Genomic DNA, 22,098 nt, shown 5'->3' on the forward strand with positions numbered 1-22,098 from the left:
CTAATATGCCTACATTGAGCTGGGCGATATTGGATTGACCCGATTATTGGACCAAACCATTGGTTTGTGTTGAAAGAATGAGCCTTAATGAGCTGATGCGCTTCCTGTCCTGATACGATTTGTAAACCTGCCAGTGGACATGTCATTTTTTGGCCAGGTGTCCCTCAGGTAGTCCTTTCCAGAATCATGGCTATTTATAGATGGCAGACCCTGAGGTAAGGGGTGGCCTGGACCACGGGGTCTGCTGTACTGATCAGGCCGGACCCTCCCAAAAGATTTTGCTGCAGGAGCAGTTACACTGTTCATCCTGTCTGAGGGTCTACAAACATACAAAAGAGAGAGGGGGCTTGATCAATTCCCTAGTCTCCTGTTTCATAAGTAAAAAGACTGGTTGTCAGCAGTGCCTCCTGTCATTATTGCCTCTTCATCCAATTTGACTAAAAAGGAAAGTTTTTGAGCAAACTAGGGCCAGGTGAAATTAAGACACCTTTTTTTAGTTTGCTATGTACTTTGAGGGTACCAGTATTTTTGTGTAAGCAACGGGCAGGACAACGGCTTTTTTAAGAGAAGACAATGGATGAAATTGACCAAATTAATCTTTTATACTTTGTTTCCTCTGTTTATAACTATGATGTGTAAAGGTTCCCTCTCAGTTCCGCAGCAGAAAGTCCTGGGTTTGGTGAAGACTGGTGCTGGAAGGGGTTTTCCATAATTCACAGAGGAGTTAGGCCACACTGGCTGTCACACTGTTACCTATAGACAGACAGCATTTTTGAGTTTTATGTGAAGACTAAGACAATATTTTTCACAATCTATGGACAATATATGTGCTAATATAGGAGAATCTAATGGGTATCAACAGTAATCTTTAGTTTGTAGATGTTAGAGGCTCCCAGACAATTTTTCTGGTTGTCAACAGTACAATTTGAATGGAATATTTGGTTTTAGCTTAAGGGGGCAAGTGTTAATTCTGTACTACTGTCGTCTCTAGAGGGGATTTGTGTCCCCATTCTGTCATTTCAATTGCCTTTAAAGGAGAATATGTTCCCCCAGTGCAGCTTTGCGCTACTAAGTTTGCCTGAGAAACAGGAAATTGCTAGCACTGAAAGTACCTGTGTTCGTTTACCTGATGGCCTGGGACCAACACTGCATTCCCAAGCTGTATTAATAAGCATACTTTGTTGAGTAGAGCAAACATAGGAAGCTGATTACACAAGTTGAAAAAACTTGAGCCAAACCTGACCCTAACCCACAAAACTTTAATCCGCACCTGACCCTAACTAGCAAACTGTTGCCATTGTTGGAACTGCACCTGGACCCAACCCAAATCTGTGTTTCTTTTCACTCTCTAAGCTACTTCTATTTGTGCTTAGGTTCCAAGATAGGGAAACTTCAGGAGCAGATGAAGAATGTACTTTCCAGTCTGACCTGCGCCCAACCCAAACCTGCAATGGTCACCCAGATTTCAACCCTAACCCATTTGACCTAAGGGTAAACCCGTGGGTGGTGTGTCAACCCTCATATCACTAAGGGACAGGGGGCAGGGAAAAAAAGCTTAGTGCATGCGCATTAGCAAAGAACTGGTAGAAGAAGTGGCTGCTCTTTAAAGATAGAGATCATAAGTAGGGGCCAGCTTTAGGGGACAAAGTAGACAACAATGTGATTAAACTACATAGTGTTTATGTTTTTACAACTTTTCTTCTGCTTTAAGAATACAAAAAGTGATTCTTAGTAGATTTGATACCTAGATCAGCAAATCTAGGGGCGGGACTATAACGCAAGGTTCTTCTTTCGGCTCACAGTAAAGGCCTCAAAACCATCACTGTCCAGGAGGATTAAGCAAACCACTTCACTTGCATACTCTTCATCTGGGTTTCAACCTCCAGAGGAAATCAAAGCTTATACAAATAGATCTTTGTCAAGTTCCTGGCCAGAAAAGGTGAAGATTGTTGTGAAGCAGATTTGCAAGGCAGCCACCTGGAGAAGTGTCTGTTCATTTGCAAGGAACAATTGCCTAGATCAGTGCTGTCCAACTTCTATGGTGCCGAGGGCCGGAATTTCTCTAGCATACATGGTGGAGGGCCGCTAATGGAAGCCAGTTTTGACCACTCCCCTTTTTGAAACCACACCCACTTCAAACCACACCTATTTTATCACAATGGTGGTAGCACAGCAAAATCCCAAATGCTTGGTCCTTACTGTGGGGATATCAACCATCATTCATATGTGAAAGAATTATGTCATATTAAGATATACCCTTAAATTCCATATGCCTCCTCCTCCCCTGTGGATAGCAGAGCAACCCCCAGTACATAATTACACACCTTAGGGACCATTTAATGGCTATTTCCAACTGCTAACAAACTCCCACAACAAACCCCTGCCAGGTTCACCTCCCACAAGCAGCATAGGGCAAGCAGAGTATGGCACACACAGGCAGCACTCTGCCTGTCCAACCCTGCCTGTGTGTGCCATACTCTGCCTTCCCTATGCTGCCTCTGTGTGCCATACTCTGCCTGCCCTACCCTGCCTGTGTGTGCAATACTCTGCCTGCCCTACCCTGCCTGTGTGTGCCATACTCTGACTTCCCTATGCTGCCTCTGTGTGCCATATTCTGCCTGCCCTACCCTTCCTGTGTGTGTGCCATACCCTCCCTGACCTATGCTGCCTGTGTGTGCCATACTCTACCTGCCCTATGCTGGCTGTATGTACCATACTCTGCCTACAGTACCTATGTCTGAGGTGTGAAGAAGTGAACAATGGGAGTGATTACAGCCTGAGCCTGAGGTGGGAACACTGCAGGGGGTGAACAATGCAGGTATTAAAAGGTGTGAAAAACACAGGGGATTACATATTTAAACAATACAGAGGGATTACAGCCTGAATCTGAGGTGAGAACCATGCAGGGGGCCAGTTAATCACAGTACTGATACCACTTAATGCTTACTCAAAGGTAAGCCATCAAAGCAGCCAGACAGGTGGGGGGCCACACAGAGGGGGGTCGCGGGCCGCATGCGGCCCGCGGGCCGCCAGTTGGACAGCACTGGCCTAGATATTTCAACAGGGAAAGCTGCTTTTGGTCAAAAAGTTATTACTTAATATTACTAATTTCTTTTTTTTCCTCTCTCCCGTTGCTAAATAATTCTCTTAGTGTGTTGCCAGAAGACAGAAGGAATGTGGGTATTTGTTACCTGTAAATTCCATTTCTTTTTTTGTCTTCTAAGGCAGCAACACGCTTCCTACTCTATTAAAAGATTTGTAAGCGTGGTTATGTGTCTATGGGGTCAATACTGGAGTGCCAACACATCCCATTTCTAAATTAAGGGAGTTGTTGGTAATGTGTGCAAGGCTGAGGGTTGCATCCTTTATAAGGCCGATGACACATAAGGAGATTAGTCTAGCGGGGGCAACTAATCTCCTCGGTGCTTTCCTACCGGCGAGAATGTAAATTGCTGGTAGGAAAACAGCTTTGGAAAGCTGAAGCGACATGTATGTTTTCCTACTGGCTGTTTACATTCTCAGAGATAACATAGTAACATAGTAAGTTAGGTTAAAAAAAAGACGTACGTCCATCACGTTCAACCATAATGCCTATATATAACCTGCCTAACTTCTAGTTGATCCAGAGGAAGGCAAAATATTTCCTGCAGAGGGGAAAAATTCCTTTCTGACTCCAAGATGGCAATCGGACCAGTCCCTGGATCAACTTGTACTAAGAGCTATTTCCCATAACCCTGTATTCCCTCACTAGCTAAAAAGCCATCCAACCCCTTCTTAAAGCTATATAATGTATCAGCCAGTACAAATGATTCATTGGAGCAAATTCCACAACTTCACAGCTCTCACAGTAAAAAATCCTTTCTGAAAATTAGTCGCCTCTGCTAGAGAATATTAATTTTAGGGCTATTCCCCTCATGTGTCATCGCCCTAAATTAGAATACAGTATACTAATGACCATCACGTAAGATAGCAAATGTTAAAAGGGATGTTGTAATCCCCAAATGTCCCTTTTAATGCACTTCTGGTGCTGTGGTATGAATACTTTTAAAAACAACTATAAGGCATGACAAAACTGCTGCTTTGTGAAAAATAAATAAATAAAAGAGAAACAAGTGGTAATTTATTGGGGGTATCCTTAAACATTAAGGAAGTTGTCTAATTCCAGGCAGTGTCATTAGGTGGCTACTAAAGCAAATAAAGTGCTGCCTTGTATAAAAAAGGGCATTGACTCAAGGGATTTTTGGGCTCCAGTCCTTAAGAAGGATATTAATGAGCTGGAGAGAGAGCAGAGACTGCAATTAAATTGGTAAAGGGGATGGAAGATTTAAGCTATGAGGTTAGACTGTCGAGGTTGGGGTTGTTTTCTCTGGGAAAGAGGCGCTTGCGAGGGGACATGATTACTCTGTACAAGTACATTAGAGGGGATTATAGGCAGATATGGGATGTTCTTTTTTCCCCATAAAAAGATCAACGCACCAGAGGTCACCCCTTTAGATTAGAGGAACGGAGCTTCCAGGTGAGGGCAGTGAGGTTGGGGAATGCCATTCCTAGTAATGTTGTAATGGCAGATTCTGTTAAAGGAACAGTAACACCAAAAAATTCAAGTGTATGAAAGAAATTCCAATATAATGTACTGCTGCCCTGCACTGGTACAACTGGTGTGTTTGCCTCAGAAACACTACTATGGTTTATATAAAGAATGCAGCTATGTAGCCCCGAGGACAGCCATTCAAAGGAGAAAAGGCACAGGCACTTAGCAGATAACAGATAAAACACTATTGTATTCTACAGAGCTTATTAGTTATCTGCTATGTAGCCTGTGCCTTTTCTCCTTTTTTCCAGCTTGAATGGCTGCCCCCGTGGCTACACAGCAGCTTATTTATATAAACTATAGTAGAGTTACTGTAGCAAACACACAACTTTTACCAGTGCAGGGCAACAGTACATTATATTTCATTTACTTTAAAACTCTTTAATTTTTTGGCGTTACTGTTCCTTTAATGCCTTTAAAAGGGGTCTGGATGAGTTCTTGAACAAGCATAGTATCCAAGGCTATTGTGATACTAATATCTACAGTTGGTATTAATGTTTGTATATATAGTTTATGTGTGTGAGTGTATAGATAGATCAGTATAGGTTTGTGCATGATGGGTTTACTTGGAAGGGTTGAATTTTAGATTTTTGCTTCCCCGAATGTTATGATTTCCCAGAATTGGTGCTGTCTTTTCTGTTTCATACTGTGTTTTTACTTTCCCGGATGTAAGGGTTTTTCCAGAATTGATGCCATCTTTTTCTGGTCTCATAAAGGCAAACTGCTTGTGGCCACCCAGTTTAGCCACCCCTTGTATACCGTCTGAATTACACTTGAGTGCATATGGGTAAGTAAGTGCTTGAAGGTGCAGTATAACAGCCCAGGAAGACAACTAGATAAACCTGGAGTACAGGTATGGTTCCTTGGGTTTTCCAAATAAGTGGTCTTTTAATAATTCAGGTCTCCATACTAGAAAAAAATGTAACCATTAAATAAACACAAAATGATTGTTTGGCCCCCAACAAGAATTCATTATATCTTAGTTAGGATCAAGTACAAGGTAATGTGTTGTTATTACAGAGAAAAAGGAAATCGTTTTTTTTTAAATTTGATCAAAATTAAGTTAATGGGAGATGGCCTTTCCATAATTCAGGGCTTTCAGTGTTTCTGGATAACAGGTTCTATACCTGTATATTATTGGAGAGTGATGGAGTTTTGCCTTTCAGAATTACCCAGTGCTTCCTTGGGTCATGTAAGGGATTTCCCTGCTTTATAAATAATGTAAATGGGTTTTTGTGTGGTGGTGTCAGTTTGTATGATGTAGATGAGAAGAGTCACATTTCTCTGAATCAACAATTAAGTGCAGCGTCAGAACATATCATGGTGTGTGGTTACTGTCTATACAATTAAAGAGATGGGTGAAATTTAAACCCATTGAACAGTTTCCACCTGCTTTGTGAACATTCATATACTGTAGTTCCCGTTATTCCGCATAGAGTTACCCCTTTACCTCATTGCAGGGAGAAGTCCTAACAACCTATAAATTGCCTTTGTTGAGGTAAATTTAATCTGTATAGAGTTCTTGCATATTTAATATACATGAGTGTTTGCTGATAGAGGGATACTTAGTGACAGCCTGTTGTCTGGGATATACTTAAGATAGGGGTCAGCAATAACTTTCTAAGAAAGTTACCTTTCTCTTTGGTTTCTGGTTCTACCTTGCTATATACACAGATGTGCTAAATAGCACCAGTCTAGTCAGTGGCAGAAACTAATCAGTGCTTTGCTTTAATTTCCCAGCATGTAGTAGGCTACACAGAATTGCTAATTGATTATTCTTGGCAGCTATACTGGTGCAGTTTAGCACCTATGTTTTTAAAGCAGCCCCTTTATGTCATTTTATATTAAATAATTACACTGGTATTATATATGCAAGTCAATTCTGTTTAGTTACTTTGACTGGATATATTTATGGAGGGCCTACCAAAATTTATGAATGGCAGCTGTTCAACATGAAAACTAGTAGAAGGTAAAATGGCAATTTCAATAACCCCCTTAGGCAGCATTGGGCTGGCTCCCATGAGGGGCCTGAAGCAGTGTCAGGGGGGCTTCGGCTAAAGGACAATTCAGGTGCCCATTTGCTCTCCTAGATACATCTGAAAACTCAGCTGGAGGGCAATTTTTGGGGTGAACATTTATTTGCTGTTCTATATATTATTAGGCCAAGCCTGAATGGTCAATATATACCAATGATTACTTTTATTGTAATCTTGTTATGACCTAAGAGGGGCCCTGACTAAATGCTGGTCCTCCAAGGGGGGCAGCAATTCCCTTAGTGCACTTGCACCTCCGAGGATACTGAGCTCTGCACTGAGCACTGGATAAAAAATCCAATGCCTGGCTAAGAGCACAATGTCTGTATGCACGGCTCAGCCCTATTGTTACAGGTATGGGATCCGTTATCTGGAAACCCATTATCCAGTAAGCTCTGAATTATGGGAAGGCCATCTCTCATAGACTCAATTTTAACCAAATAATTCAAAATTAATTTTCTCTGTAATAATAAAACAGTACATTGTACTTGACCCCAACTTAGATATAAATAATCCTAATTGGAGTCAAAACAATCCTATTGGTTTTATTTAATGTCAAAATGATTTTTTAGCAGACGTAGGGTGTGGAGATCCAAATTACAGAAAGACCCCTTATCCAGAAAACCCCAGATCCTGAGCATTCTCATATCTGTAATTTAAAATGACTTGTAGGATGTGGATAAGAAGAGCAACAAGCCAAGTGCACTGTAAATAATTGCCAATTTTTGTATGTGGTTTTAAGGGTTCCAATTCTGTTTGGCCAGGCACTTGGATTCAGCTAAATTTTGGCTGTGCGTCCCAGTAGTCTGAACCTGTTTGAGAGCTACATATTCTAAACCAGGGGTGGGCAAAGTTTTTGGCTCGGGGGCCACATTGACTCACAGGCGGGCCAGGCCGGGCCAACGTCCTCCCACCAGCTCCCCCCCCCCCCAGCATCCTCCATCTCCCCGACCTGCTGCGGCTCCCTCCATCGTTCGGCTGCGTCTGTTTCCCGGCTCCCCGCTGCATCCTTTTTTATGGTTGTGCCCCCTGCGTATACAGCACGCACGAAGCGCAACCAATCAGGGCCCAGAAATTATTTAAAGGGACCCGGAGTCGGTGGGCCGGATTAAAAAGGCCAACGGGCCGGATGTGGCCCGCGGGCCGTAGTTTGCCCACCCCTGTTATAAACCATCTATTTAAGTCTTTGGTGAGTGAAGTTAAAGGAACAGTAACACCAAAAAATGAAAAAGCTTTAAAGTAATACAAATATAATGCACTGTTGCCCTGCACTGGTAAAACTGGTGTGTTTGCTACAGTAACACTACTATAATTTATATAATAAGCTGCTGTGTAGCCACGGGGGCAGCCATTCAAGCTGGAAAAAAGGAGAAAAGGCACAGGTTACATAGCAGATAACGGATAAGTTCTGTAGAATACAATGGTGATTTATCTGTTATCTGCTATGTGCCTGTGCCTTTTCTCCTTTGAATGGCTGCCTCCATGGCTACATAGCAGCTTATTTATATAAATTATAGTAGACTTTCTGAAGTAAACACACAACTTTTACCAGTGCAGGGCAGCAGCACATTATATTTTAGTTACTTTTATACACTTTGATTTTTTGGTGTTACTGTTCCTTTAACACAGAGTGCCTTATAATTAGAAAAGCTCCTCTATGTACCCTGTTTTGACAGAACATTCACTACCAGGCAATGATCTCTTACACTTAACAACACAAGACAACATAACAAACTCAGTTGTGCATCAGATAGTGACTTTATGATATGTTACTTGGCCCCACAGCCAAGGCTGGAACTAAAGATACACATTACCACTATTTAAGTCCTCAATACCCAGTGGCATCTGTTTTAAAATTTAGGAGCAACCTAAAATGCTGTGGTGCCGAATAGCTTTTAGTTCTGCCATTGTAAATACCACTGTAACACTATTCTTTATAACCAAACCTCTCCATAACACTGGGAGCAGAAATTGCCAGAAATTAGGTTATGTAATAAAAGGTGTAAAGTTCACTACAGGTCTAGTCTCCTACAGCAATTAGTCTGTAGCATTTACTGGTTACAGGTTGCTGCACCTGGGCAATCTACCCCCCCTTTTATTACATTTGGGGGGTATAGGTATATCAAATACAGTGTAATATACATAGGGGAGCTGTTATCCAATGGTTGGGACCTGGGGTTTTACGGATAAGGGGTCTTTCCATAATTTGGATCACAATCCTTTCTCTAGTAAAAAAAATGTTTATGCATGAAATAAATGAAATAGGATTGGTTTGCTTCCAATAAGGATTGGTTATGTTTTAGTTGAGATCAAGTACAAGCTACTGTTTTATTATTACAGAGAAAAGGGAAATACATTTTAAAAATGTGAATTAATTGATTAAAATTTTGTCTATGAGAGATGGCTTTCCTTTAGTTTTGTGTAGTTTTGAGCTTTCTGGATAATGGATCCCATTCCTGTATATAATCTTTTTCAAAATAGATATAAATCTTTGGGAAATTGTCACATGCATAGTTTAATTTATTGCATCATACTAATACGGATATTACTTGATTGGACAATACTGATGACCCTTGAGATATATATATATATATTAAGTTGACGTCAAGTTGACACACCCTTGGCAGTGATGGTGGTCAAGTTGTATGCATGCAAATGCCTAATCCTGTTTTTATTTATACACTGTATGTTGCCCAATTAGATCACCTTGTATCTTCTTTGCTTAACCAGTGTGGCAGACTTTTCTACTGTACCATAATTCTCTTCCCTTACTTGGTCACAAAATGGCTCAATTCAGTTAAAAATATTCATTGGAGCTCCCATGCTCATGGTACCTCTTTCTCTTTTTTCTGTTATTAATTAGTGCCCATATAGTGGAAGCATTTTGTTCAGCTGGTTGCCGCAATTAGTCATTGATGGCACAGTTTATCCTGTAAATGATCCTAAAACTTGCGCTAATGTGGGTTTATTTAGCCTCAGAGATGTGGAGCTTCATTTTGTATTATTACATTATAAACATTTTTGCTATAATCTCTATAGCTGTATAATTCTGAAATGACCCCACTAATAACAATTTAAGTTTAGTTTTTCTATTAAATTAGGACTGGGTTTGATTGGAAGGGGCAAATGAGAAAGTCTTAGATATGAGGCTTCCTTAGCATTTTTTCTTCATTGACCTCCTGTCTTCTCTTATTGTTTTTCTCTCTTATCTTGCTCCTAGTCCTGTTATGTCTTTTGCTTCTTCACTCATTTTCTCTGTCTGTTGCCCTCTATTTTTCCAACTCCTACTTGCATGATGGGTAGAGCATCCATAAAAATTACGCAAGGTGTGTTATTTTACAATATACCATCACTCTAAAAAAGAAACATCAAGAATCCTTCAGAAAGGGTGTCCTGTGCAGGGTCCTAAAAGGTTAATAGCACCACACTGTTATTGGACAGAAGGTCTAAATTTAAAACTCTTACTGCACCCCAAGGAGGAGAACCATGTTGCTGGTAGGGAATTGACTAGTTAGACTAAAGGGCTTGGGTGCCCACGAGGGGTTCTCCTGGTATCCAATCCAAGCTTGTTGGTGAAATAAGGGCATGCTTTTTTACCCCCTTCTGCCTTTGCCTGTGTACTGTGTGTGCAGACTAATTCTCACTAACATGACATAGAAGGTGGGGCAGCTAAGTCACCTTATGGCAACAAACCACTGATCCACATGCAAGACTTGACTCACTAGGACAGTGACCCCCAACCAGTGGCTTGTGAGCAACATGTTGATCACTGCCCCCTAAAGTTGCTCCTAGTGGCCTCAAAGTAGGTGCCAATTTTTAAATTTCTAGCTTGGAGGCACATTTTGGGAGCACAGATACACAATATTACTCCAAGCAGAGCCTCCTGCAGGCCAGCAGTCCACATGTGGCTACCAAATAGCCAATCACAGACCTTATTTTGCATCCCCAAAGAACTTTTTCCATATTTGTGTGGCTCACCAACACTTTTTATATCTAAATGTTGCTCACAAGTGATAAAGTGTGGATCCATGCGCTAGGGTACAACTGTAGGCTTAGACTTATAGTTTTACCCTCTGCATTGGTGTATATATCATTGTTCTTTTGTTCCAATGTGTGAAGGTATGGGCTTGTTCTTTTTTGAGCAATGCTTCTACAGAACAAGCTTTTATATTTCTATTTCTATCTATGACCTTTCATACAGATAAGAAACACAGTTTTCTGGTGGTTTATTGTTTATTGGATAATTAACACATGCAGTGTTAGCACATAAAACAGCACATTTTAAGAAGGTCCCACAGCTAGTGCATTGTTTTAAACCCAATAATTCACATTTTAAGATGAGGAATAAATGTCACTTGAGTTTTGAGGGTGGCTTTTCAGTCTAAAATGTGGTTTGCCAAAAAAATATCACCAGGCTTTACTCATCACTGGCTTGCACAGGTATGAACCACTGCTTGAAACTCTGCGTGAAAGAAACATCAGACAGTAAGTGACAAAATATACATTGCAGTTAATGTAGTAGAAACATTGAAGGATAATCATTTACATTTTTAAAAAATATTTATTTTTTTTCTCTAATAATAAAACAGTGCCTTGTACTTTATCCCAATTAAGATATAATTAATGTTTATTGGTGGCAAAAAAAAAATCCTATTGGGTTTATTTAATGTTTAAATGCTTTTTTAGCAGATATGGAGATCCAAATTACGGAAAGATTCCTTATGCGGAAAACCCCAGGTCCTGAGCATTCTGGATAACATGTCCCATACCTGTACTTCTGTTAGTACATAATGGAAGGGGGTGAGCAGCCAGCAGCTTTTAGTGAGTTTATTTTACAGCCTTTTGCATCCATATGTGCAGCCAAATAGTATAGATTCATGCTAAAATCAACATGTGCTGGGGGCATTAGCCTTATATTAATGTAACAGATACTTGAAAAATCACAGCGGCTGTATAATCTTTTTTGCCATGTCTTAGGCATGTATTTTCTTAACGACAAAGAATCCCCACTCTCAAGATTTGCCTATTGGCCTAAATGCTTTATTTACAAGTTATAATTTTGTTAATTTTGCATATAGGCGCCCATTTTGAAAGTCCTGTGTATGTTCCACCTATGCCATTGAAACCTCTTACCACCACCACCATTTACTGTATACTCCTACCAAACCACTCTCACAGTTGCCAAGAATCCATCTAATCCTATGGTTAAGTCTGAAGCTTACAGAACTGATTTATCATTAAGCTTGTTTCTGTATTGCTGGTTTCCCTGTGGAATTGTTGGACAGTAGCTAGAGTGATGATTCTGTATAATGAGTTTACTTGAGGTTTACTTTGCTTTGTCACTTACCTTCAACTCCAATTTTCCCATCTCCATCATGATCGACTCCAGCCATGAAATCCTTTGCCTCAGAGGATGTTAGCACTCTGGCTGAGGGATCAAAGCGCTGAAGAATATACCTAAGCGGGATGGCAAACATTGGCATAATCATTTTTTGGCATAATATTGGGTGTGCATTGCCAACAACATTATCAGTTCCTTTCTGGAGCCAATCCCTGGAAAGGTCACACTACTTTGGATGGGAACCTTCTCTGCATTTCTAATATGCCTGCTTTAATCATTGTAACACTATCTCAGCAATAACATTTTTTTACTGAGCTGTGCCAAATTAATATACAAGAATCATAATTGAGTACATATAGGCTGCTGGGTCACGTCCCATTGTTAAAACCCTACCAGAGCTAGCAGACCCAATCATAGCTGCATAACAAAAGGGAGTTTTTTGCTGAAATATTGGGAATTATACTTTAATACCTGAAAGCTTAGGTTGTGCATCACTGATATAAAGTATTACTTTATAACCTTGTCCTGCTTTCTACTTTTTCATACTCTTCCTACCATCAATATGGATCCAACTTGATGTGAAGCCTAAGGAAGTCTCCCCTTTTTAGGTTTGTATGTGTTGACGGAAGGCAGTGTAGTGGTAGTGGAATAATGGGGTCCCAGATCATTACCATGCTTAGTGTTCTATTTTGTCTAAAGCTATCATAGCATTGGTAAATATAAACAAAGACACAGCAATACCATGAAAGCCCAAGTACAGCTATATGGAGCAGAGCAAAGCCCAATCTTCCAGTTGGTCTGCACTGTGTATGTGCAGAATGCATAGACCAGTACTCATTTATACAGTACCAGCACATTTTCACAGATTGCCTATCATTCAATGACATGGTCACATTGGTTAATTTTAAACTTCCTGTATTTGGAGTGAAACCCACACACATGGGAAGACCATACAAAGTGATTTTAGATGGTGACCAAGCTGAAACAAAACTGTGTTGCAAGGCAGAAGTGCCCCCTCAGCCACCATGTTGAGGCATTCTGGGGGTTTAGTCTAGCAACAACAGGATCATATTTTTAATGCATTATTGCTCAATAAAACATTTCTGCAGCTCTGCGGGGCCCATAACTGCATGAAAATGCAAAATAATCCTCCGATGAGATTCTCAGTTGAAAGCTTTAGGGCTTCACAAGCATTTGTTTCTACATTCCCCTGTGGTGGCGTTCTCCTGCATTTCATGCAATCTGTGCTTACACCTGTGTGAGTATAGGCACATACGGAAGAATGGCATTCTATACTATCTGCACTCCCCCATGGTGGAACACTGGAGAACGCCCCGAAGAGGAACACAGAAGGACGCCTTTTTTCTAGCCCTGAACAATTCTGTCCTTCCTTCCAATGTCTGATAACAGCGTAATATAATGAAGCCAATAGTTCTATATAGAACTAGGGGCACAGTGGGACAGCTTTATGGTTGGGTTTAATTCCCATTTAAGGAAAAATGCTTTCCCAGACAGCCAGAAAAGCAGCTTGGAATATGGGCCACCAACATTGGTTCTTAACTGAAATAGAATAAAAGTAAGAAAGCTCAGACTAAGCAAGTTTAAGCAGGCTACTTATGTGTATTGAGTTCCATGTTCCTGATGCACAAATAAATTGGGAATATAATACCCAGTGCAGAGTGCACAGTTCCAGGTTATTTGGGGAATATGCTCCAGCTGTATAACTCTGTAATGCTGGCGACAAGTGTATTAAGGGTGCCTACCTTTTAAATAAGCTTACCAATTTTTCAGTTGCTATTCATTTTTTTAGTTTGAATGATTACTCTGCTACATTCGAGCCTGCAATTTATTTCATCTCTATTCTGACTTCTCTGCCACTTCCTGGTTGCTAGGGTAATTCTAGGATACTGCTAGGGTTCATCCCTAGAAACCAGAAATGACCTTTAGGTCATTTTAATGTAAATGTTCTATAAAACTTTATTTAATGCATTACACCTTCTCCACATCATATTGAAATAATCATACAGGATATAAAATCTTACTTAAGTTCATCTTCTTCAACATAGCCACTCTCATCGTTATCCATTACTCCGAAAACTTGTTTCACTTCATTAGGGGATTTTTTAGTTAGACCACAAGTCTTGAAGAATTTCTTGTAATTGAAAGTGTCAGGAGCTACAGAAAAAAAATGGAACAGTCTTACACATTGCAGTTTTCCAGTTACAGGCATGGGATCTATTATTCGGAATGTTTGGGACTTGGGGTTCTCTTGGTAAGGGGTTTTTCGTAATCATTATAGCTTAAGGCTACTTAAAGGACATTTAAACCCCTTCCCCCCAAAAAAATGTAATCAGTGAACGGCCTCTTTGAAACCTTTAAATACCTGCCACTCCTGTTGTTCAAAGATTAATAGTAAGGCTGCAGCATCCCCTTAATTACTTGGGATTCATTCTACCCCTTTAAGTTCCTTGGCCCCCTCTCTTAGGAACTTTGGCTCTTGGCTAACTGAGCGTGCTCAGTTTTTATCAACTCAGGTTATCAAACAAACCCTCCAGTCTAGCAGCTAATAAAGAGATGGCATTGCTGGTTTCCATAGAAGCTGGAGATGAAGAAACATATTTTTCTCTTAACCTCCTCTCCTGAGCTCTGCTTAACCATTACAGTCCTCAATCCAAGCAGGACTTTTTATCAAAGTAGGTTCTGCCTGTGTAAGCCTGCATTCTTTATTGCATGTGCTGTTTGCAAATGTAAATGTCACTGAAGATGTGTGAAAGGGAAATGGCTATTTTTAGAAAAATGTGATATTGTTGGCACATGGAGGGGATAAGAGAAATCATAGTTCTCCTAGGGATCACTTGCTGTACGCATGCTAAAGAAAACTTACTAAAATGACTGCGCATGTGGGTGCAAGGGATCTTTGGGAGAAGGACAGAAAATTAGATATTGGTAGAACCCTGAGGCAGTGTGTTTTTTTCAATGATGAGGAACTGAATTCCAGAATAAAAACTAAGCAATTTTATTCACTGGGGGGAGGGGGGCCCAACAGTTGACACAATCTAGTTTATTTTTAATTTCCTTCCCCACTAATGGCATACTATAATGATAAAGAGCAAGCTTGTAGGCCTACATAAGGCCTATAACATTAGGCCCCACATTTAAATTTTGTGAGAGTGGGCCCTGAATCACAGGTGGGCCATAGAAGGCCTGATCTGATCAGTTGCAGCAATGGTTTTAGGTTCCTATGGTAGGTAGTTGGCTGTTTGTTATATATTGGAGGAATTCACTTCAGTATCTTTATGTATCAGTATCTCTAACAATTGGCTTTTTCAGTTGTTTTCTGGAAAATTCAGCCTTGGTTCACTTTTTTGGAATTTATAAAAATAAAAAAAAACATATGAATAGTTTTCTGTGCATATATATATCCCCAGGACTTTCTGCTACATTTTGTAAAAAGTCAGCCTAAATAAGGCAGGGGCTTTCTTGTTTAGTGGGACACTAAAATGATTTTGCTGTGAGGCCAAGTTATTTCTCATTAAGAATGTGGCCATTCTCTGCCTTTTTAGGGCTGTGACAGAGGGGGAGATTAGTCCCCGCGTGACAAATCTCCCTTGTCGTGGGTGACTAATCTCCCCGATATGCCATCTCACTGGCTAGAATGTAAATCGCTGGTGAGATGGCATACGCGGCTCCAAAATCAACGGTTTCCTCTCAAGGCAACTTCAGCAATTTCGGCAAATCGCGGTGCAGCGTATGCCATCCCACTGGTGATTTACATTCTAGCCAGTGGGATGGCATATCGGGGAGATTTGTCTTGCGGCAACTAATCTCCCTGTCTATCACAGCCCTTAGGGGATATCTAATCTTTTGGGCCACACACAGCAGGGAAGTGTGACAGTGTACAGCAATGATTGCTGCAATGTGTATTGTGTCAGTTAAAAGATTAACTCATGTTCCTTTAGACATTAGAATAATGGACAGACCCCCTGACAGCAGTTCTGATACCACACTGCACCCTGTGAAGTGTGAACCAAGTCTGAGATGAAGGTGGTGGCCACTCTGGTTGCATGCCTGGTTGTGGCTTCCTTGTGGCTAATGCTGTTCAGAGATGGCATATTGTGGATGTCACCACCTTGAACTGAGTTGTTAGACAACTAAAGCTCCCAATGTGTGATATTATTTTTTGCGATAAAGAAACAGTAGACTATGACAGGAACTGCAGAGCTCACACTGTGGCCAGTGATGTGAGTTGTGTTACACATGATGCCGGGTGTTGAAAAAGTGTTACATTACCTTGGCACTCCCTCAGAGCAGCAGCTATATCAGCAGCGCTGAGGACATCTGTGATGCTCATCTTGAAGCTGTTAATAGAAACAGAACCCATCATCAGAACATTGCATTAAGGCAGTTATCCCCAACCTGTTACTCACGAGAGCCCCCCAACCCCTTTGATGTTGGTCCCAGTGTCCTCAAAGCAGGAGCGCATTTTTGAATTTCAGACTTAAAGGCAATTTTTGTAGGCATAACGACCATGTTTACTGCCAAACAGAGCGGCCTGTAGTCTGTCAGTCCACATTGGGCTACCAAATAACCAATCACAACCCTCATTGGTCACCCACTAGAAATTATTTTCATGCTTACATTATTCCCCAACTTTTTTATATTTATAAAATGCAATCACTTCACAATCATTGCACAATCAATATGTCCCTGAATTCTCAGTTACTGAGTAATGTGGGGAAAGTTTTACCAGATTATCCTGGGGCAATAATACAGTGCACTCAGGCACTTAAAAGAGGAATAAAGCCCAATAAAGATTCAAGCTAAAAATTTAGCTCCTAAGGTTTCCGCTTTAGCATCTCATGTTTGGCTTCTCAAGACCACAATCCTTTAGCTGTAAAAATCTGTACTTCTGAAGATGCTATTTCATCTCACAAACCACATACTGATGACAGAGTATGTATACAATATCAAATTCACAATACAACGCTGATTTGTAATACATTTCAATTCACATTCAATGGCAAGGGAGTTTTCTTCATTAGAATTGATTAATAAACAGCCCTGTAGCTTCTGTAACAAATGTAGCCTCACATTCTGCTAAGGTTGTTATGATTTCCCACAAACCGTAGTTTCTCCACAGCAGCTCAGAACAAACTGATCATGTGCAGGGTCTCTGGCCCTGAAAAGATGGCCTAACAAGATCATAAGTTGGGGAGCTACTGTGATACAATGGAAGACAAGGATAGGGGTGCTGAACATCTAATTAAAGGCACTAAGTTTGCCCAGGAGCAGTAATCTGTAGTAATTCAATTAGCATTTACTGATCACCTGTTTAAAAGCCAACATCTTATTGGTTGCTATGGGTTAGTGCGACTGGGCAAACTTAGGGGTATATTTATCATGCTGTGTAAAAAGTGGAGTGAAGTGTTACCGGTGATGTTGCCCAGGTCATCCAATCAGCAATAAGTTTTCAAAAGTTAGAAAACCAAAGCAAAGCATCTGATTGGCTGCTATGAGCAACATCACAGGTACTGTTTTACTCCACTTTTTACACAGCATGATAAATATGCCCCTTAGTGTCTTTTATAACATTGTTGATCCAGGGACTGGTCCGATTGCCATCTTGGAGTAAGGAAGGATTTTTTTCCCCTCTGCAGCAAATCAGAGAGGCTTCAGATGGGGTTTTTTTCCTTCCTCTGGATCAACTAGCAGTTAGGCAGGTTATATAGAGGTATTATGGTTGAACGTGATTGACGTACGTCTTTTTTCAACCTAACTTACTATGTTACTATGTTACTATGTTACATACGGGGGAATGTTCAGTATATAAAATACAGCAGAATGCTCCACTGTTTGGTATGTAAATAAAGGAAGCATTTAAGATGAAACATGCAACATAAAAATGCATTTAAAAAAATCTGCTTGCCAATAGAAGAACTTATATAAAACAACTTCTGTCTTTGGCTCATACTGAACAACATATTGGCATCTTCTGGCCAAGACTGTCAAGCCTGTTTAACTACATATACAACTTAAATGTCATGAATCAATTAATTGTGAGAACTCAGTGTTTATAAGATTGGAAAGAGATTTCTTAGCGCTCACTATCGGGAAATCTTTGGGTAATTTGTAGACACAGCAACACAATGCCCTTTCCTATGCTCTCCCTGAAATGTTAGAATACGACCCTTAGGTGAAAGTCATTTCAAACTGAGTGAACTAAAACTGAAAATGAATTAGACAGTGGCACAAGGAATTCTTTGTGTGCTATTTAGAACTGGGCTTTTATGGAGAATACCAGTGTCAGCGTAGGCAGTGCCAATTTATGTGGCCATACAGTAGTAAATCCCGTATGGTATCCAACCTTCCAATCATTGTTAGTGCTTTATAGCCTGAGCCCTGCAGTGTCAAAATTGCTATCTACTTCTCTCTATTGCTGGCAATGAGAATACTATGAAAAAAAGAGAATCAGAAAATCACATAAAAATCACAATTCCCATGCCATTTGATATTTGTATTTATTACTTATTGATGTCTAATTTTTAGGCATTAAATGTTGATGAACAGCTGCCAGCAAACCATCAGCCTTCAGCTCTAGGTGGGATGCTGAGAATAGTAGTATTGTAGTTCAGCAACATTTGTTGTAGCACAGCTTGGACGTCCTAATACTGGAGCCTCCTCCAAACAAAGCCTATGCAGCAATGGTAGGTTTCAAATGGTACCCCACAAGTGCATTTATTGAAAGTAAAGGCATGTCCTATTTTTTCAGGTCTGTCCCTGCCATTCCTAGGAGCAGATATCATTAATTTTCTTAGCTTACCTTGGCACAAGCACCCTGGGTATGGGAAGCCCGCTACCCTAAATGGGCAAGCTAGAAATATAATACATTGCTTACAGTAAATCATATAATCACTTTTCATTTTGTATGTGATTACTTCTGATTCTACTGGTTCTACCCATGAATGGTCAGCATTCTAAATCATGGATAGTCAACCTTTGGTGTAGATCTGCAATCTGCCCTTCCTATATTGTCCTTATACCACACATAGAAAGGCTGATATTGCTTTACATTTTGATAAAGATAACCTGCAAATATTGCTTAATGGAACAACAGTTGAAGTATTTCTTATAAAATTAATACTGGCTTATTTAGGACCCAGTACAGGAATTATAGGAGTCTTTTAAAGGCTATGGCACATAGAGCATTTTCATCAACACTGTTTATTTGTTTAATATTAAAGAACCACTGAATAAAACATTATTAACTTGACCTATAGTGCAAGCAAATGCTGGTTCCTTTGAATATTATACTGATATAAATTACAGTTTTTACTGTTCATTTAAATACCCTTTGTTTTTCCTTGAACAAGTTCAGTCCTAATACCATCAAGCAGATTGAAATCCAGTGGGATTTAATTTTTCATTACAGGATAGACTGTATAGAGTATTGTGATATATAATACTCTGGAAAAAATTAACATGAACATGTAATGTTGCATGCTCTTATTATGATGCTTATCAGTCAATGTATGTAGTGAAATGATTATCTATATTAGTTACATTATCACAAGCTAAAAAACATTAGACCGGATATTGCTTTGAACTTAAGATCTACAGTTAAGTGCCTGTTAAAAATCCACACATTTCAAATAAAATTGTAATATTTTACTTTAAAACACTGAGGGCAAAATGAAGCTAGTGCAAGGCCAAACAGATCCTAAGCATTAAGCATATGCCACTTTCCTACCTTATTTAACTTACCAAATATGATGTCTTCAGAGCTGAATGATTAAATCATTTCTATAAAATTACCAAAAAATTCTTATTCTTTTTATCCTGCTGCTGTATGTACAGTACAAGGTATTTTGCAGCGGAGAGAAAATATAGGTTTAGTGGCTATTAGATTATCACCTCTATAATGAAAGAGGTTTTACTGTCCACTGTTTCCTCTGTTCAAGGATCCTCATGAATGGAGCGGTATCTTGTGAATTGTCTGACTAATTACACCTTTTAGTCAGGAGGCAAAATGATGTATTCTGAAATTCCTCCCCCCCCAACTGTGTACAAAAGCTAAATGATGAGAATCCACAAGCTCTTACCTTGAGTAGGGGATGAAGAAGGTACAGGTGAAAAAGCAGCAGACATGTAAAGTGACAGAGCTGTGACAAGGGGTGAAATAGCCCGGTTTATATAGCATCTTAAAGGTGACAATAAGCATTACTTGGGTTACCCATTCAGGGATCAAGTGCATTATTTGGTGACCGGCTCAAATTTCTTGCCTAACTAATCAACCTCTTCTATTTTTAACTATCTGGAATTTACATAAGAATATCAGTTTTTAGATAAAGTCACAAATCTACACATCTATTATGCAGAGAAACCTATAGGGAATATTATGCAGTACACTACCTTTACAATGAACGTTTATTCATTTACACGCGGAATATATTCAGTTTTTCAGACCCAAATGTGTGCCAGCAGGAAGTCTGAATATTTTTTTTGGAACATTGAATCTACTGTAAGTATTTTGCATGTACCTAGGTACTAAATAGCAGTAAAGTATTTCACTTTTCAACCTCACAATATTATTTAAGAAAAAGCCTTAATACCTTACCATAGTAAAAAGCATTCCCCACTGAAGGTGAAGCCTCTGCTGATAATCTCTAATGCCTCATGTAGCCCTGATGACTGAATATGGTGTTGAAATGAAATATTTTATTTTTCCAAATCTAGAACTAAGATTTAGAACTAGAACTGAAAATCTTTAACTGACCATTGTTAGTTTACTGCAAGGACATGCAACATTTTTGTCCGTCTTAACCCCCCCCCCCCAACCCGGCGGCTATAGCCGCACCTTCACTTCTCACCTGCTAGGTTCAGGCAATACTTGAGGTATCAGTGCAACTGTAGAGAAAGACTGGGACACAGCACTTTTAAAGAACTGCGCCGCCACCTCCTATCGCTCATCAGGGTTCAATGGAGTTTTCTCGTGGAGAAACAAAAACAAAACACACCGGTTCTTAAACAACTGATTAAACACTTTTTTAAATCATACACTGCATGCTAAATGGTTTCAGTCATATCACAACAACAGGATTCTAAATCTAGCCCATATATAGATCTACATGTGTCTGCAAATATTACAGATAGGTATTTCAGGTAGGTACATATAATGAATAATATACCCCCTGTTGTAAAGTATAAGGACATTGTAAGTTACAGAGGAGTTCCATGATTATTATGGCGTAACTACCAGGCCTGCACCCCCTTAGGGCCCGCTGGAGCCACGATAAATCATTTCACTTGTGACAGGGCAGGGGAAGGTTCTATATATAGGTAGAGGTAAAGGTCCCCCAATGGGACTGAAATGTTGGAATTTACAGCATGATGGTGAAATAAAATATATTTACTATTCACGTAATATGGGGTGCTGATCCTCTCTCTTCTTGTATAATTAATAATTGACTGAGCACCCAAATTGGAGAGTGCAGACTTCACCTTGAACATATATATTGCATCCACACTTGTAGATATCTGTAGGAAGGATCAGCACACCAATTTATCAGTAGTGTTAAGTTCTTCCATTTGCTGCGCATAGTGAATGGAATAAAATAACACTTCTAATATAAATTATATATATATAGACCTACAACGTTTCAGTGAGAACCAAAACACGTTGATGTGGTTGTTCCCCTTTCTCAGTGAGTGCTTCCAGATCTTGTAAATGTATATATATATATATATATACATACATATACTGTATACCGTCATCCAGTCTTTCTCTCACTAAAATGTTGTTTTCTGTGTCTTTTCTTTTTTTATTTCAGGTCACTGAAACACAGTTGTAGGTGTTACATGTGACATTAGGAGTCATATACTATTGCCGTTTGCAGAAGTGCAAGAGAACGTCCCTTTGTGCTCATCCACGGAGCACTTCTGACCAGGGCAATGACTATGCTGTGTCTCTTTTTCCAGACAAGGTGTGCAATGCAGTGTCAAGTGCACAGTCTGGCCATAGGGCTGGCTATAAGGTCAAGCCCTCCTTCATCTGCCATTGCCTACTTTGTGCAAGCTTGGGTGCAAGAGGACAGACATCTATGTGCTTCCCCTTCTCACCCCACTTAGCACCTATT

At 39.9% G+C, this 22,098-nt stretch overlaps 1 protein-coding gene across 3 annotated transcripts; it reads right to left on the minus strand.

Moving 5' to 3' along the window:
• Positions 1 to 10,838: 10,838 nt before the first annotated feature.
• On the minus strand, positions 10,839 to 20,852 carry ocm1 (oncomodulin 1). Of its 3 annotated transcripts, none has more exons than XM_031893686.1 (5): positions 20,833 to 20,852; positions 16,256 to 16,323; positions 14,008 to 14,140; positions 11,972 to 12,081; positions 10,839 to 11,086 (listed from the first exon to the last, which is right to left on the minus strand). In XM_031893686.1, the coding sequence occupies exons 2-5, from the start codon at positions 16,314 to 16,316 to the stop codon at positions 11,049 to 11,051; spliced, it is 342 nt and encodes a 113-aa protein (XP_031749546.1). In that variant the 5' UTR covers positions 16,317 to 16,323; positions 20,833 to 20,852; the 3' UTR covers positions 10,839 to 11,048. The 3 variants fall into 3 exon arrangements, with proteins under 3 accessions (XP_031749546.1, XP_002931997.1, XP_031749545.1); XM_002931951.2 differs by lacking the exon at positions 20,833 to 20,852 and adding an exon at positions 20,065 to 20,149; XM_031893685.1 differs by lacking the exon at positions 20,833 to 20,852 and adding an exon at positions 19,727 to 19,920.
• Positions 20,853 to 22,098: the final 1,246 nt, after the last annotated feature.

This window comes from Xenopus tropicalis, chromosome 9 (assembly GCF_000004195.4).
Source record: "Xenopus tropicalis strain Nigerian chromosome 9, UCB_Xtro_10.0, whole genome shotgun sequence".
Lineage (NCBI taxonomy): Eukaryota > Metazoa > Chordata > Amphibia > Anura > Pipidae > Xenopus > Xenopus tropicalis.